The following is a 19,143-nucleotide window of genomic DNA, read 5'->3' on the forward strand; positions in this document are numbered from 1 at the left end:
TGCATCTTCTAAATCTATTTGCAAAGTAGGTTTGAGATTTAGAAAGTGTTCTTAATCAATAAAGGAGAATTTGCATTGCTCTACCGTTTGCATTGTATTTTTGCAAATTCATTCAGAAAGAAAATTGGTCTTTCTTGGGTAGTGATGAGCTACTCAGAAAACTCAACTTTGCGTGTACAGAATGAACCATGTTAAGATACATCTTAAATCGCAAATTCCAAATCTTAAGCCTCAGTTCCAAAGTGTATATGGAATTTCTCTCTCTCAGCATTCAGTAAGGAACATGCTACCACAGCAAGTATGACCTCAAAAAAGGCTCCTCATGAAAAGGACAGCTGGTGATCAACCGGGAGACACAAAAGGCAGATGCTTTGCTAATGAGCTTTCAATTTTAAAAGACCTGCACATATACTATAGTTATTTATACTTTTAAAATATATGTAACTACTTTATTGGGGAAAGAAAAGTAGTATTGTATGTATATTCCTACATGACAGAGCTAAAGAAAACTGTAACAGGAATATACATGTCAATTAAGCAAAAAGAACAGTTTTAGGAGATAAAAATTCATAAGCTGATTAAAATCACTTTACCTGCTCTTTTTCAAGCATATCTGCTTTACGGAGTATTTTCATTGCATACACATGCCCTGTATCTTTCTTCTGAACAAGCCGCACCTAAAAGTTACAAAGAAATGCCAAGTCAAAAGTTCACAACTGCCAAGCTAATGCTTTCATGTGCTATAGGAAGTAATATTTAATGTTAATTCAATGTTCCAAAATGGATATATTACACACAGTGAAGTCAGTGCTGGAAACCTCCTCAAATGTCTCCACATCTGAACAGCTCTGACTCCCTAGTTGAACAAATCAATCTAATTAACTTAAAACCCTCACTTTTGAACTTAAGGACTCACTCAACCTATGGCACATGTCACCCAGGCAGCTCAGAAAACCTAAGGAAATGATTATAATGTTTAAACGATGTTTAAAACAACAGCAATAACTCAGGCATAGAAAACATGACTGGAAGGGGAGGAAAAAAGCTAAAATGTATAATTAGGGAAACAGGTTTTCTGCAGTTTTCCTTTCTCTTTATTTTCCTTTTTTTTTTTTTTTTTTTTTTTTTTTTTTGAGAGAATAGATAACTTATGATAAAAAGAAAATTGTCTGGAAACCCAAAGAAAAACTTCTTGGCAATTCCCTGCACATCATCCTCCCCCTCCTCTCCCAAAATATATATTTTCTCCTCTCCTTGCACTGTTCTTCATATTTTCCCTGATTGAGTCCCATGTCCCTTCCTCACTCAACAAAAAGCTCTTTTAGAGGTGGTCCTGTACCCTCCCCTTCTCAAGGGGCCAACAGGGATCCTAAACATGGAAGGATCAAATTAATCTTTCACCTGTGCCTTTCAATATGTACTCCCATTTGCCCTAGATACTGGTTTTTAATAATATGCTACTCCTTTTATACAAGGAAAATGAAACTGCTGCATCAGCAGATCACCCACTTTGGGTGTTTTCCATGAATGGGGATGATCTTGCACAGGTTCCTTCACACCCTCCCCGACAGACGGCTCTTGTGAACAAGCTAGATGTACTTGCAAGACCAGCTGGGACAAGGTTGCAATGCTTTCACGTTCCACCCCCACCTATATAACTCATTTCTATAAATTCTGTCTCCTGGGGACATCTTTTTAGATCTGTACCAATCTGGCGGGAAGAAATTAAGGGTGGAGATACGCTGTGAGCTTGCTCCTGGAGAGGCAGTGTGAAACTGGGAAAAGCAAGAGCTTTAAGGTCAGGAAGACCTAGGCCTCACTTCTGGTACCACTGCGAAATGGTTATGTGACATCTATCCCCTCGGAGTCTTAATCTCATCATCTATAAAATGAGTTATTGTCATGACTGTGGGAGAGAAGCACTCAGTAAATAATACTACTGATTTCTTTCTACCTTTCAACTCTCTCTCTAGATCAATACTTAAAGCATCCACATCATCTCTGGCAGAACAGAGACCAGTCAGACTTTTGGACAGTGGAGGAGAAGAGAGAGGGGAGGACAGAGCAGCTAAAATGAGGGGCTGGCATGCCTGACACCCCCCACCCCCCAATATTTCAGTTACAGCAACAATCATGAGCTCATGGTATGTTAGAAGCTCTGAAGTTCTGTAGTATTTCTGTATTTGATTTATTATTATTTATGTGGGGTTTTTTTACCTCACCAAAAGCGCCTCTGCCTATTACTTTTAAGGACTCAAAATCTTCCAGTCCAAGTCTTGTTCGCTTCAAACGAAGAAACTCTGTTTCCTTCCGAGCGTGTGCTGATCTCCTCAGTCGTTTCTAATGTTTAAATAAAGAAGGAGAGAGGTGGGAAGGGGAGGAGCTGAAATTCTGAAACTCTGCAACACAGTGGTATTCGTGGTTTAACCCACCTGGAACGCAGGGCCACCCAAGCTACGCATAATCCTTTCATACGTCAAAGCACCACAGAGGGACGAGTAAGAGGCCACTCGTCCCTCCCCCGGCCTTCAGACATGATAACCAGACCACGCTGAACAAAGGGGGGCCTCCTCTGCGGACTCTGACGAACTGACCTCAACAATTCACTATTGTATCGTTTCTAAGGAAGGAAGGATAGCAGTCAACATTTTCCTCTAACCATTTTTATAAAAAGGAATGGTTTTTAAATTTCTCTCTGAATTTTTTACACACTGTGGTTCATTTCACACATTAACTTTCTGTTATTCCTACAAGTCTTGGGTATTTGCCACCATTATCCTGGGTTCTATGATTCATTCCTCTTTTTAAGAGCATTTCCACTGCTATTTCAGTTCCTTGCAGTTTCTTATTAACTATATTTTCTACCACATCTGTGGGCATTTGTGGGAAGGGCTGATCTGAGAGATTTTTGCCTTCATAATGATTTCAGAAGCTTGCTCCACTTCCATGGCGCCTTGTCAGTGAAATAAGAATGCTATAATTCACTTTTTTAATTTTATTTCAACTCTTTTCTTGGAATTTTAAAGCTAATTAATTTATTATAGCTGTGCCTAGAGAAGGCTTCCTCTCCTGGGTACTTAATCATTAACCTCTCCGTCTGAGTGAATACCTAAATCCAGAGTACGCTATGCGAGGCCTCCTAATTTCCTGTTTCTGAGCCAAAACCCTTCCCCAGTGCACCAGTGCTAACAACCTGCTGGACAAGATGACTTGCCATACTGGGTTTCAAGGAATATTTTTAAATTAATTACCTCTTCATCTTTTAGGCCTTCTTCTTCCATCACTTTTTCTAACTTCTTTTGTCTAAAAATAAAGACATATGAAATAACATTTGAATGATAACTTTCTGTAAAGTCTATATAAACGTAATTTTTTAAATGATAAAAGCAGATAAATCTCAAAATGCCTCACTAAAACAGATTAGTTACTAAGACAGGTAAAAAGATTCCTACTCTGTTAGTTCTACATTTTGACAAAGATTGTATAAGATGTCAGTGCAACAAAGAATCTTATTTTGAAATGAAACGTTCTTTCTCTCTCTCTCTCTTTTTTTTTTTTTGTAGTATTTCCTCCTCAACAAACCACAGACAGCTGGTATTTGATAGACTCTTGTATGAGGGCGTTTCTCTCCCTGTCCCTGACTGAAATCTACTTCCTTATGTTCACATCCTCCTCCTCCTCCCTGTCACAAGCAAAGAGTAATAAACAACAAAGGTAAAGGCAGGACTTGGAAATTCAACAGGCGGAACATGTTTTAAAAAGGTGATTGGCGCTGCTATTAAAACTTAAGACTCTAAATCCTTGGAGTATAATACTTCAGAAACTGCATCCAAGAATATTTTTTGATCTATAGTCTCATATTGATTTGATAAAACTTTAAAAAAAAAAAAAAAAAAAACTTCCGTACTACCAATTCTACACAACCTCTATTTATTTGGCATAATAAATGAAAGCACATGGACTGGAATCTCTCCTCTGTTACTTATCAGCATTCCAGACACCAGGCAATGGGAGCAGGGCAGGGAAGAAGAGAAGCACAGGGTGCACGAGCGACAGCACGCAGTCTGGTGCAGTGCGGCACACAGCACTTCCAATGCCACACCAAGAAGGGGGGCTCTTAGTCTGTGAAAAACTGAGAGTTATCAGAGGCTTGTGCACAAAGGAATGTGATGAGGTTTCTATTTCAGAATGGCAGCCAGCAGTAATGAGCTGATGGGCTGGCAGGGAAAGCAACTGACAAAGACTCAGGCAAACTGAAAGCTGTCACAATGATTCAGATGTGCACAGCAGTGATCTGGAACTAAGGCTGGAAACTTAGAATGAAATGAACAGAGCTGTTTTGCAAAGATGACCAACTGGCAGCAGGAGTCAAGGGAAAAGTCTTAGAATTTCTTGTGTGGGAGGATAATGATGCCACTAACCAAGACAGGAAACACAGAGAGAGGAACATGGGAAGATAATGAGTTTTATTCTGGTCAATGAGTATTTACTGCATCAATGGTATTTAGTTAAAATTAATACTGTTAGAAATCATGTTACAGTACAAATCCACAGGCTCAGATGATAAACAAGAATTTGTGTCCAAACTCCCAGGACGTGAAAAGATCTACTCTGACCCTGAAGGAAAGAAGAAAACATCTACATGGTTCCCAATCTGCCCACTTCTCTCCTGGTTCCCAGAATATTCTGGGATATGCATCTACATGTGCACATGTATTGGATGGAGAAGGCTGGACTGTTGGCAGTTTCAGCAGCGAAAATTAATTCCATTTCCGTGGTTAAATAGCTGAAGCAGGGAAGAGTGAGAAGAATTAAAGCATGGCAAGAACTATAAGAATTCAACCACAGTCTGTTCTTTTTGGGCCTTGAGTATCAAACACCATCATACCTTCTGACTATATATTTTTTGAATGACCACACCAGACTGTGCTAGAAGTACAATGTGCTATCACACAGTGTGTGTCACAGAGATGGCTCCTTCTGAATGATTTTTTTTATTGGGGGGGGGTGTTTGGGGGAGGAGGTAATTAGATTTATTTATGTATTTATGTATGCATGTATGTACGTATGTACCATAGACTGAACCCAGGACCTGTGCATGCTAAGCACACTACCACTGAGCTATACCCTCCCCTGCAACTGAATTTTAAATCTAAATTCAAACTGGAAAGTATTCTACAGCTCAGTTGCAACTGTGATCAAATTAGTTTCAGTAGATAACCTACCTGAGGGTAAAGTTATCAGAATCAACTCCCTGAACACAAACAGATTCTTTCATTATGCTTTTTCTGGATACTTTCCCTATCATGCACAATTAACCAAAAGTGGCAAACGGCGACATCTCACAAAAGACTTATAGGTGACGTCTTCTAGACACAATACTACTTTGCTGGAATCATGTTGGCATTGTGATGACAAGAAAATGGCCATATTTTGGAGATGCATACTGAAGTATGTAGGACTGAAATGACAGATGTTTGAAATTTACTTTAAAACACAATAGCAAGAAAAAACAAAATGGAATAGATGAAATTTAGCAAAGCCTTGATAATTACTGAATCTGAAAGATGAATGTACGGGGGCTTACTGTATCAGTCTATCTGTGGGTGTGTTTAAAACTGTCCATAATGCATAAGAAAAGCAGGCCCTTCCACATCTCTGGTCACAGCACCAGGCAAGCTAACACCCCAGCCTTTGGTGAGGCCACTCTTTGGCTCAACTCCAATGTTCCAAACCAGAACCCTGGGAGAAAAAGGCACTTTCACACGCAGAAGCCACACCCAAACCCACCCAGCAAGGCTTCCATGAGCTCTATTTATTAGCGTGTGAGGCCATTTCCCACATGAGATGGTAAATTCTTTTTAAGCTGGGCCAACATCTGAATCCTCCTTCTCCACTAAGAATAGGGCTTTGCACACAGCAACTTTTTAAAATGTATGTTGCTAAATTAAAAAAAAAAAAAGGTAAGAATGTGTCATAAAGTGCACATACATTCATGACTACTTCTTGTAATTAACCCATTTCTATGCCTAATCTAGGCTCGCTTCCAAGCACAGCTACATTCAGAAGCAGCAGAGATGGAAGGAATAGACGAGTCCACTCTACAAGTGAGCTGAGTAGACAATATTTCTAATTTCTGTTGATGAGACACTAGATACCAGGAAAAATACCATAGATATGAACAGTGGTTATCTCCATGATCAAAACAGAATTCTCAAGAAATGCCCTAAAAATGAATATGACAGATTTTTTTCTAAAAGCTCAACAAATTACTTTGGTTTGACTGATATCTAATTGGTGAATACCCTTAGAAAGTCTAGATTTACCCATCCCTGGGTCTTAAATAAACACTTGCTCTCTAATAATAATCACATATTGCAACTCAGTACCAGTTCAGACCAAATGCATACATAGTTAGGAAAACCTGGGTAAGAATATCTAAGAGAGGCATCAGAAAATGTTAGTTCTCAGGGTAAAATGAAGGAAAGTTCTTATTCAATTTGGGGGAGTGCGGGGGGACAGTATACAATTATTGCCTATTAAATTAGGTTTTTGTGGCTTTAATTAATCCACCAAAATAGAATTCATAAAGAACAGGAACACAGAGTATTTTGAATGAGAAATGCCAGTTTCCTCAGTTCTGATTTCAAACTGCTACAAATTACCCAAATCATTACTTTCTGATGAATAACCAGGCAAGTATCAACATCTACTGGGTACGTAGATCGCATAAGAGAGAAGGGGGCGAGGGTATAGCTCAGTGGTTAGAGCACATGCTTAACATGCACAAGGTCCTGGGTTCAATCCCCAGCACCTCATTAAAATAACTAAATAAATAAACCTAATTAATTCCTTCCACTCCTACCCCACACCCCAGAAAACAAAAAGAATAGGAGAACTGCTTTTCCTAGAGAAGCTTACAGCAGGGGCCACCATCAAAAGCAAAACACAGATTAAAAAAAGAACATGAACCTACACTACTGAATGGGTTCGGTTTATAATCTGTAAGCAGCACTAACAGGCATTCTGCAATACCGTGTAATGAGCACTAGACTCAGGGAGTTGAAACGTTTTTAAACCAATCTGTAGGACTTTTTGTAGTGTTTCCATGAAACAGCCCAATGTTCTCATATTTTACTTTTAAACAAGAAACAACTCACAAATGACTTTTATTTTTTTCTTCTACTTCTAGGCTTTGGTCTCATTTCCCCCTGCGGTAAATTCCTTATTTTAAATTTAAACCAGTGCTCTACTATAAATGGAACGGCACAAAAGTTGCATATAAGTGGGAGAAATACTAGAGATTTTAGAGACAACAAGGCATATACAAACAAAATGAAAATTTGTATTGCAACCTGATCTCAATTACTAGCCCCCAAATTTACTAGCCCAATACTTGTTATTTTAAACTGCTCATCATATATTAGTCATATATCCATAATAAAATGTTTATCATCATTGTCTCATACCATTAAAACTCTGTTTATCAAGTTTCTATGTTTCCCCAAAACATCGAAATGCCTGAAAATCCATTTCTGACAGTTCTAATTTTAGTTTACTTACTACTGTGGTTAACTCCTGCCAATCACTATTTCTCTTTTTAGTGTCTAATTTTCTAGGAATGATAAAATATAAAATAGTATTACTGAATTTTAGCAAGAAACTAAAAAAACCAATATCAACTCATGTCCAAAAATGAAGGCACTGAAAGATTAACAATACTGATTCTGAAAAGTTCAAAGTATCTACTGCTTTTTTAAAATGAAAAATAATGATGATTTGATAACAACAAAATTACAAGAACAAACATTCTAATCCTCTTAAATGTCTAACATTCTTTTTCCTATGTCTTTTGATTAATTTGGTCTTTAAGAAAAGCAAAACCACTGAAGCTTTTGGAAGGGCTTTCCATCTTAAGAATAAAAAATAAAACAAAAAGCACTGATTTCAATCCTTGTTGGGGTGCAGTCTTAGTGTAAATCACAGTACAACACTTATTAACAATGTAGATAAAACCACTTATCATCTTGTTCCTGGAGAATGTGATATAGATCATTGATGCACAGTAGGACAGAGGATTAGTAGGATTAAAAACCAAGTATTACCAAATAAAACACATAACTTAATCAGAACTCATAAGCATTTGCTTTGTAACTACAACACCAGAATCTCTGACTTCATGAGAGTGGTTATATTTGAAAATAACTATCTCCAACATGCTTAGAGATACAGTGTGCAAATTTACTCTTGAATCCTCATGACCCTAACAAAGGGCACTCTGCAGGCACTTGTCTGTCCAGTGAACAGCAGTTAGCCACCACCAGGTACACAGTATCTTGCTATTCCACCAACAGATCTGCATATTTAAAGTCAAATCATATATCCTATGTAAATTATGATTTACACCCTCCTGAAGAACATGGTTGCAAAAATCCTTACCAAAATATGAGCATATTGAATCCAGCAATATATAAAGAGAAAAATGCATTATGATCAAGAGGGTTTTACCCTAGGAATGCAAGGTTAGTTTAACATTCAAAAATCAGTCCATGTAATTCACCACAGTAAAAAAAGAGAAAAACAGTATGATCATTCCATAGATACAGGAAAAGCATTTGATGAAACACCCACTCATGATAAAAACTCTCAGCCAAAAAGGAACAAAAGGAAACTTCCCCAACCTATGAAAGCACCTCTGAAAAACCTACATCTAACATCCTAACAGTGAAGTAGTGCTTCCCCCTTAAACCAGGAACGAAGACGTCTACTCCCACCATTTACATTCAACATCGTACCTCAAATCCCAGCCAATGTGAAAAGGCAAGAGAAACAAAGAAAAGGTATACAGATTGGAAAAGAAGTAAAACTCTCTATTTGGCCATGACACAATTGTTTGCATAGAAAATCCTATGGAATCTACAAAAAAAGCTACTAGAATAAGTAAATTAGCAAGTTGCAGGACATGAGGTCAACATACAAAATTCAGTTATAGTTCTATACACTAGCTGCAAACTGGAAAGTGAAATCAGTAGCATCAAAAAAAAAAAAAAACCCTCAAAATACTAGGAACAGATGAACAAAAGACACAAAGAGCTCCACCCTAAAGCTACAAAACATTGCTGAGAAAAATTAAAGACCTAACAAGGTAGAGAGCTATGCATCAGAAGTTTCAACATTGTTAAGATGTCAGTTCTCCCCCAAATTAATCTACAGATTCAATACAATTACAACCATTATTCCATTAGGCTTTTCTGTAGAAACTGACAAGGTGATTCTAAAATTTATATGGAAATGCAAAAAACCTAGCGTATCTAAAGCAATCTTGGAAAAAGAAAAAAAAAAAAAAAACCCAGCAAAGTTGAGGACTTACACTACCTGACTTCAAACCCTAACAACAAAGCTACAGTAGTCAAGACAGTGTGATACTGGCATAGGGACAAACAGATCAATGAAACAGAATAAAGAGCCCACAAATTGATACACACTTACATGGTATTTGATTTTCAACAGAGTGCCAAGCAATCTAACAGGGAAAGAAAAATCTTTGCAACAAATGACACTAAAATAACTGGATATCCATAAGGAAAAAATAAATCTCAACTCCCACCTCATACTACACACACTTACTAATTCAAGATGGCTCACATAACTAAATGTAACAACTAAATCTATGAAATTTCTGAAAGAAAACACAGAATATTTTCATGACTTGGGATAGGCAAAGGTTTCTTAGAGGCTACAGAATGCAATAACTATAAAAGAAAAAAAAATGCCAAGTTAGATGAACTGGAAAGCCACAGACGGGGAGAAACTATTTGCAAAACATACGTATGACAAAGGATTGGTACCTAAGTTATATAAAGAACTCCTACAACTCAATGGTCAAAAAATGTGAACAAACACTTCACAAAGGAAAATACACAAGCGGCCAAAAAGCACAAAGAAAAATGTTCAACATCATTAATCATCAGGGAAATGCAAATTAAAATGACAATGAAATACCACTAAGCATCCACAAGAACAGCTAAAGTTAAAAGACTGGTAACACAAATGTTAAAAATACAAAGCAACTAGAACTCTCAAACACTGTTGGTAACCTTCTGGAAAAAAGTCTAGCAGTTTCTTACAAAATTGAACATACGATCCAGCCATTCCACTCTTAAATATCTACGAAAGAGATGAAAACAAATGTTCCCAAAGAGACCTGTACACAAATGTTCACAGAAACTTATTCAAAACATCAAAAAACTGAAAAAAAGCCCAGATTTTTATCAACATAAGAATATATAAACTATGGCATAGTCATAAAACAGAATGGTACTCTGCAGTATGAAGGAACAAGCTATGGATACAATAGCAACATGGATGAACCTTGAAAACATTAGGCTGAGTGCAAGATGCCTTATTCAAATGAATCCATTTACATGTTGCACTTGTATGGAACAGATAAGACTAATCTATGGTAGAAACAAAAATCACAACAGTGGTGCCTGGGGTTAAAGGAGCATCTCCAAGAAAGAACTTTCTGGAATGATGGTTAATATTCTATGTCTTGATAGGGGTTTTAAGTTATACAGGTGTAAGTATTTGTCAAAACTCATCAAAACGTACCCTTAAGATGGTGCAGTTCATTGTATGTAAATTTTACCTTCCCTTAAAACACACATATATACAGATACATAGAACTCTGGTTTGTTATACAAGCAGGAACACTCAGAAATAAAACATATTGACATCTGCAACATACTTTGAAGTACAGCAAAAAATTAAGATGGATTAATGAATGGAAAGAGGGATGGATAGATGGGTATGTGATAAAACAATAAATGACAACCTTAGAATCAATATAGTATATATATGAATATTTACTGTACAGTTCTTTCAAGTTTTCTGCAATTCTGAGTATCTTCATAATCAAATACTGGAAGGGGAAAGTTTTTTGGCTTCATCAGGGGAAAAAATTTTTAATTATGAGTTACTATATGGAAGGGGGAACACCAGATCAATAATATTAACTGCTACTACCACCATTAACTAAGTGATTACTATGTGTGAAGCACTATGCTGGGTACCCACATATGTTATATCTAACCCCCACAGCAACCCTGCAATAGTTTTATCACCATTTTCCAGATGGGAGAACTGATACACAGAAAGACTACGAACTTGTTCCAGCCTCATATAGCTGCTAAATGGTAAAGGCAGGATTCTAAACCTAGGCCTGGCTCCATAAGAGCTGCTCGTTCCATTACATCACACTGCTTTAACAGTGAACTCCAAGGATTTGGCCCAATTAATTTTTTTATACTACCTTTGAATTTTATGTTATTGACTAGTAGTAAAAATAAGTGGGTTAACCACACACCTACAGTCAATTAATTTCCAACAAAGGAGGCAAGAATATACAATGGAGAAAAGACAGCCTCTTCCACAAGTGGTGTTGGGAAAGCTGATCAGTCACACATAAATCAGTGAAGCTAGAACACTCCCTCACAGCATATACAAAAATAAAACTCAAAATGGCTTAAAGATTTAAACATAAGACAAGACGCTATAAACCTCCTAGAAGAAAACACAGGCAAAACATTCTCTATGAAAGTATCCTAGCAACGTTCTCCTAGGGCAGTCTACTGAGGCAATAGAAATAAAAGCAAAAATAAACAAATGGGACCTAATTAAACTTATAAACTTTTGCACAGCAAAGGAAACTATAAACAAAAAGACAACCTATGGAATGGGAGAAAGTATTTGCAAACGACGTGACTGACAAGGGCTTAATTTCCAGAATATACAAATAGCTCATACAACTTAGCAACAAAAATATAAGCAATCCAATCAAAAAATGGGCAGAAGACTTAAACATTTCTCCAATAAAGACATAGAAGTGTCCAATAGGCACATGAAAAAATGCTCAATATTGCTAATTATCAGAGAAACGTAAATCAAAACTATAATGAGGTATCACCTCACACCAGTCAGAATGGCCATAATTAAAAAGTCCACGAACAATAAATGTTGGAGAGAGCATGCAGAAAAGGGAACTCTCCTACAATGTTGGTGGGAATGTAGTTTGGTGCAGCCATTATGGAAAATAGTATGGAGATTCTTTAAAAAACTAAAAATAGACTTACCATATGATCCAGCAATCCTAGTCTTTGGACTGTATCTGGAGAAAACTCTAATTCAAAAAGATACATGCACCCCAATGTTCATAGCAGCATTATTTACAATAGCTAAGACATAGAAGCAATCTAAATGTCCATCGACAGATGACTAGATAAAGAAGTTGTGGTACATACACACAATGGAATACTACTCAGATGAAAAATAAAAGAATGCTATTTGCAGCAACATGCATGGACCTGAAGAGTGAAGTAAGACAGAAAGAAAAAGAAGAATACCATTTGATATCACTTATATGTAGACTCAAAAAAAAATGATACAAATGAACTTATTTACAAAAGTAACAGACTCACAGATATAGAAAAGAAACTTATGGTTAGTAGAAGGAAAAGGGGAGGGGCGAGGTGGAGGGATAAATTAGAAGTTCAGGATTTGCAGATACTAACTACTATATATAAACAACAAGGTCCACTGTATAGCACAGGGAACTATATTCAATACCTTATAATAGCCTATAAAGAAAAAGAATATGAAAAGGTATATATATATATATATAACTGAAACCCTATGCTGTACACCAGAAATTAACACAACATTGCAAACCAACTATCCTTCAATATAAATACACAAATAAATAAAAAGAAAGAACTGGGTTAATAGCAAGGGCTTTGGAAATCAGTGACACTGTCACTCCACTTTAATGGAATCGGCTATAACATGGCCGCTACTGCTGTCTCCTTTTCAATCATACGGTGAATGTGTTTAACAACACTAAACATGAATGCCAAAACCACAACACAATATTCTCAAACAAAATTCTTTACCTCATTTCTCGTTCTTCATGTTGAGCGATAAGGTTGCTATAAAAATTCTCCAGTGTCACTTTGGTCATTGTCACCCTTTCCTTTGTGTGATTACTCATGGAAGAGTAAGGTGTTGAGCCTGTCATTGCCATGGCTGCTAGAAACGAAGAAAAAAAGAAGTATTAGTTTTGGAGCTAAACTCCATCAATTTATACGCTGTCTTACCCTACTGGTAGGAATATAAATTGGCCCAAGTTTTCTCAGGACAAACAGCTAACATAAAACAAAAGCCAGACAAACTTAATATCTGGTGAAAATTGAGCATATATTAATGATTTTAGACCCATAAATACCATCCCTAATTATAAGGCCTAGAGAAATTATCACACGGAGTCTTAAGAGGACATGCACAAGGATGTGCATTACAGAGGATGTTCATTATGCCTTTATCTGTGTTATGGGAAGTTGGAGGCAATTCATTAAGGAAATAAATTAATTAAATGCTGTGGATGCATACAAAGAAATACCACACAGCAGTCAGAAGCAAATCTACTTGTACCTAAAAGCGACATGAATATATCTTTAAAACATGGTGTTGTATTTTTTAAAAAGAGAACAAGATCACAATACCACATACATAAATTAAGAATATGTAATATAGAACAATTCTTCACCATCTAGGAATCTACTTTGAAGAAATCAAAGACCCATAAGAACTGATTAAGTTATAATAAAACATGCAATTAAAATATGTTTGAATGTTTAATGTCAGGGAAAATATTTCCAATCTAAAAGAAAATAATAGGTTACAAAATAGTACATATACCATGATTTCAATTTTATTTATGTGTTTACTGTATGTGCACAGAATTATTAGAAATACATATTAAAATGTTATTAGTGGCCTAACTCTAGGCAGTGAGAATAGATCATCTTATTGTTTGTCCTTTTCCATATTTTCTTCAAAGAGTATGTACCATTATTAACTTTTCTTAAAATTCCTTCAAAATTTTCAAATTTATTGGCATAAAATTATTTGTAATCACCATTAGCATCTTTTTTCGATTTTCTTACAGTGTACTTTATATACAATATTATATGTTACTGGTGTACAATATAGTGATTCACAATTTTTAAAGCTTATACTCCATTTACAGTTATTATAAAATATTGGCTATATTCCCTGTGTTGTACAAGTTATCAATAACTTGTAAATTTACGATTTCTATAGTTTAAAAAAAATCTGTGACTAAAATCTTCATCTGCGGATATGACTTACAGTGTTTGGTAAGTGTTTGCTGTCTATTTGAATTTACAAGTTAAAACAACGACCTATGATGGAACAATATTACCAAGAAAAAACCTGATCATAATTTGAGTGACTGAAAATGCCTTAAAAACAAGAGACCCTAACTTCCCAGTTTCACGTATTTGAAAAAGGATATCGACAAGGTTTAAATAGCTTATAGAACCTTTTCCCCCCTAAATTTAAATTGCATTTTCCCTAGTTTTTTTTGTTTTTGTTTTTGTTTTCCTACCAACCTACATTGTCTCACCTGCAAGGCTGTTCACCAACCTTGACTTGCTCCAGCATTGGCAATAATGCTCAGTATTTTATCCTTATCATACCTTCCTCCCACAGGACCTGCCTCTAAATCTGTCTTTTCATCTCAATATGAAACTGAGTAAAAATCAGGAGGGATCAAGGGCCATTTTCAAAGACAGTACATTTCATGAAAAGTTTTCTTAAGGCTCTCTCCTTAATACTTAGCAGCTTTTTAAAACTGTTTTGTAGATTAAACTAACTCTGTTAAGGAATATGCAAACACTATTCCTAAGAAAAAAGGCTTAAGCAATTTTATAAAAAGATACTCTATAAAATCACACAAAGAATAATACCTTCAGAGCAAAGAGATTCAAAATCAAGGCTCCACTTCAAACATTTTGATTCGTAATGTGCCAAAATGATCAGTAATCACAAATTCAGAACATTGAACTCATCTCTACCTTACTATAAAATGTAATTTGTCATGGGGAAGTTTCTGCCAATAACCAAAGCAAACTCAAATGTTTTTAGGATATCAGTAGAATTTTTTTAAAACCTCAGTCTGGTTTATGAAGCTTGGGTGTGGTTCCTTATTTGTCAGTCTGTACCCCCTCCACCCACAATGAAAACCACATGCACTCTGGTGAAGAAATTTTAAAACCAGATTTAAAAACAAGTCTGAAGCAACAGAGCACTCTGTACTCCTCCCTTGTCTGAAAATTTCTGAAGAGTGCCTCTCCCTCTCTCTCTCTATATATATATATGTATATACAAAACAAATGAAACTATTTCCACATAAAAATATCAGTCTTTAAGCCTAAGACAAATAGTGCCTTCCATGTAATAGGCAGTTAATAAACGTCAGCGGAGCAAGTTAATGATTTTCAGTTGTTAACAAAGGTAAAGAACAAAATTACATTTACATTGATGAGTATATAAAGACTAGGGAACAAAAGCTTCGACCCATTTAATTTGCTGGCATGACTTCCTAAAGTTTGTAAAAGATCAACAGGAGATTAAGTGCATTCAAAGATGCTCATATAGTACGCCAACAATTTTCTAGCAGAATGGTTTTCAACCTTCGTTAAGTCTCTAATGTAATGGCAAAGGCTGCACTGTCCTGTTTGACCTTTCTTCAAAACCTCCTCCCCCTTCTCTTCCTCTGCTCATAAAAGAGTTAGCCTAATTCTAATAATCTTTCATCAAAAGTTACAATTACTATTACCCTATAGCAATTTATAGGTTTACTGGGTCAACTAAGTACTTTTCACTTTTGACAATTCAAGCCTTCCTACCCTAACCTACAGGCCATTTGGAGACCCTTGCCCTATCTGTTTCATTCTCCAACTCTGCAGAATTAGGAAATAATAGGTAAGAAATTCTTAAAAGTTTTAAAAAGTTAACAAAAGAATGTGATCCTCATAAGTCTAGGGTAGGTACTGTAAACATTAAAAGGATATCAAATAAAAACTACTGTTTTATCCAATATAGATAGTTATGCATGGTTGACCGATTGACTTTACAATGGTACTGTTATCTCTATAAATACCCCTTTTCTCACCAACTTATTTCTTTGTGACTGACAATCCAGTATCTTTCACAGACAATTCAACATTGGGGCTAAGGTTATTTCTTAAGAGTCACATATCTAATTTCTCCTACTGAATTGTAAGCCGCTGGAAAGCAAGCACCCTGTCTTATACTACTATTAGTATGCTTCCCCATACCAAGCACAATGCTATGCACTTAGTAAGTACTTTATAAAAGATTCACTAGGAAAACACTGGTTTCTTAAGTCCATTACTAGGATCTAAGAATATGTATGTATGGGGAAGGTGGGGCCAGGGTTAGGTAGGACATGAAATGGTTTTCTATACAGAATTGCATAGAGTTGTTCCCGTCCTTTTATGAGGAAGCCGGCATCTAATGTTTGGATGGAGAATGGAGCCTGTTATTGAGTTGGTGGTGGTTGTATGTTTAGGGAATCCACATTTACTGACTGGCTAATTCTAATTAAGAGCCAAAGTGAGCCGAAACGGAGAGGAAGCACAGGGTCTTCTTCCCTCCAATCTTCCTTTATACATTTCAAAAAAAAAAAATCTTCTTTTTGTGTCTTTTAGTCAACCGGTAGATCTGGTCTCTCCACTTGCCGTTCTCCACACTTTTTCTAAGTCTTTCTGCACAGACTTTGCTCTAAGTCCTTAAGACTTTCCTCCTCCACTCTCTTCTTAAAAGAGTCTTCACTAAATTTTCCTTCCCCCCCCCCACATTATCTTAAGCACAGGACCCTAAGATTAACCATAGGGAAGGGGGCAGACTCAAAGGTACCGCCCCCCAAGGGGTCTTTCGATATCTCTGCCGCACACAACAGTTCTCAGGTTCTTAGACTCCCAGGAAAAGAAAAGGAGGTAGAAATTGGTAATAACCGTAGGGGACTGAGCGGTGGCAGCGAGCAGACAAAGCTGGCAACAAGGAAAGAAGAGAGCCTGGCTCCCCGCCCCAACTGCACAAGAAGAGAAAGAAAGGACGGGGTGGGGAGCCTGGGATGGGAAAGCGTGTAGAGAACCGACAAGGAGTCTCTGGAAACCGGGAGAAGTGGGAACTGTGAGAAGGCTTTAGAGAGGGGCCGAAAGGACAGGGCTGGAAAGGGCGCCAGCGGGAAAGGGAGAACCCCAAAGAGAGTCAGGGGAAGAGGAGGAGATGAAAGAAAAAGCCTGGGATAGACTGAAGACAACGGCAGCAAGACACTCACCAGAGACCAGTGGGAGGCAGGGCTGGGGGCGGCGGCCAGCCGCAGACGCCGGCAGGGCCAGCGGTCTCGATGTACGGACAGAAGCCCCAGCGGCAGCAGCCAGCCGACCAGAGGAGAGGAGGGGTCGCGCGAGGGGCTCTGAGGTAGCGGCCGAGTGGCGGTTGCGAGTGAGGACAACAGGAAGTGCCCCAACTGCCGGAAAAGAAGGCGAGCGGAGGGGCCCAGACAGCCGGCTCCCCCGCCGCGAAGAGGGGCTGGCGCGGCAGCCAGCGGCCCAGACTGCGCAAGCGTGACTTCCCGGCGACGCGGCGGGGAGTCCAGGTCTGCGCGTGCGCGGCCCCGCCCCCCCCAGCCGCGTCCGAGCTGGTGAGGCTGAGTTGATGGCAGAAGTGTGAGGTGTGGGGCCTTAACAGGGTGGGCGGGGCGGGGCGGGGCTGGGGGAGTCTTTTTTTTTACTTTTATTTTAAAATAATTATAAACTCACAAAAACTTGCAAAATTAGTACAAAGAGGTCTCCTATACCCATCACCCACATAGCTTCCTTCAACATCTTACATAACTGTACTACATTATCAAACCAGGAAATTGACATTGGCGGGATACAATTAACTAGACCAATGCAATTAACTAGATTACAAACCTGATTCAGATTTAACCAGTTTGGCAGGGACTCATTTGTGCGTGTCTGTGCGCTTGTGCTCGCACTCCTCTGCAGTTCTATGAAATTGTACCACCTGTACCGTCATATCCATTGATTTTCGACCATCATCACAATAGATCTGCTGCAACCCTTGGCCCCACCTTCTATTCCTTGCAGTAAAGATTAACACGCCTTGTCTTGGGATCGGGCAAGTTCTACATAGGCTTAGACATCAGCTACCAAGAGGGCATCCCAGCATGCACAGAAAAACATGCTTTTCAAGGCTACCCAGCAGCTTAGCCTGTACCACCCTTTGGGATAAAAAGGTCCAAAGCCTTTGGGCACACGTTCCTTGAGAGTGGAGCGCAGTGGTCTTGATCAGAAAGTATCAGGCTTCTGGAAACAAAGACATGATCCCTGCCTGCCTTCAAACAGGCCATCTATGCAGAGAAAGAAACATGTGCCCAAGTCATTCTTAGGGTGTTACTGACATTACGGTGCCCACGCTCTTGTGTAACTGCGTGAGATCATACGGCTTGATTTTATCCTTAAAGCTTGAGGTCCCAGATTTTATTTCCTTAATTGTCTTGAAAACATAGGCCTTCCTTGACTGTTTCCATCTTTCTAGACTTAAAAGCCCAGTATCCTTTTGTCTAGCACGCAAAAACCTCTTTACCTTTCCTTCTCTTCTCCCAGAGGCCCTTCTCCCCCAGTGCCTTTTGTCAGTCCTCCCCATCTTTAATGACTTAGTAGCAGTGCCAGATGTTTGCATAGCGCTTTTCAGTTTACAAACCACATTCAAGTACTTAATCTCAGTTGATCCTCACAACTCCTTTTTTCTTCTTCCATTTTTACTGAGGTATAATTGACATTCAGCACTGTATAAGTTAAGGTTTGCAGCATAATTAAAGAAATAGAAAAAAGTTTTCCTTGTGATGAGAACTTATTTTTTTCTCTTAAAAACTTTCATATATAACATACAGCAGTGTTAATTATATTTATCATGTTGTACATTATATCCCTAATACTTATTTTATAACTGGAAGTTTGTACCTTTTGACCACTTTCATCCAATTCCCCCTTCCTGCCTGCCACTGTACCCACAAATCTGATCCCTTTTTCTGAGTTTGTTTTTGAAGTATAATTAACCTACAACACTATGTTACTTCCTATTATACAGCATAGTGATTCAATATTTCTATACATATCAAAATGATCACAATAAGCCTAATGATGAGTAAGTCACCGTACAAAGATATTACATAGTTATTGACTATAT

General features: G+C 37.8%; 1 protein-coding gene across 3 annotated transcripts in view; it reads right to left on the reverse strand.

The window, feature by feature from the left end:
• The window catches only part of STK38 (serine/threonine kinase 38), a 40,820-nt gene extending 23,316 nt beyond the window's left edge, over positions 1 to 17,504 (reverse strand). The window contains exons 1-5 of one of the 3 annotated variants that reach the window (XM_031434824.2): positions 17,225 to 17,504; positions 12,948 to 13,080; positions 3,252 to 3,303; positions 2,218 to 2,340; positions 594 to 677 (exon numbers count right to left, since the gene is read on the reverse strand). In XM_031434824.2, the coding sequence (XP_031290684.1) occupies positions 594 to 677; positions 2,218 to 2,340; positions 3,252 to 3,303; positions 12,948 to 13,078 (390 nt within the window). In that variant the 5' untranslated portion in view covers positions 13,079 to 13,080; positions 17,225 to 17,504. Of the gene's footprint in view, positions 1 to 593; positions 678 to 2,217; positions 2,341 to 3,251; positions 3,304 to 12,947; positions 13,084 to 14,825; positions 14,947 to 17,224 lie in introns of those variants that run through there. The other 2 variants (XM_010994476.3, XM_064476441.1) reach the window with 2 other exon arrangements.
• Positions 17,505 to 19,143: the final 1,639 nt, after the last annotated feature.

This window comes from Camelus dromedarius, chromosome 19 (assembly GCF_036321535.1).
Source record: "Camelus dromedarius isolate mCamDro1 chromosome 19, mCamDro1.pat, whole genome shotgun sequence".
Classification (NCBI taxonomy): Eukaryota; Metazoa; Chordata; class Mammalia; order Artiodactyla; family Camelidae; genus Camelus; species Camelus dromedarius.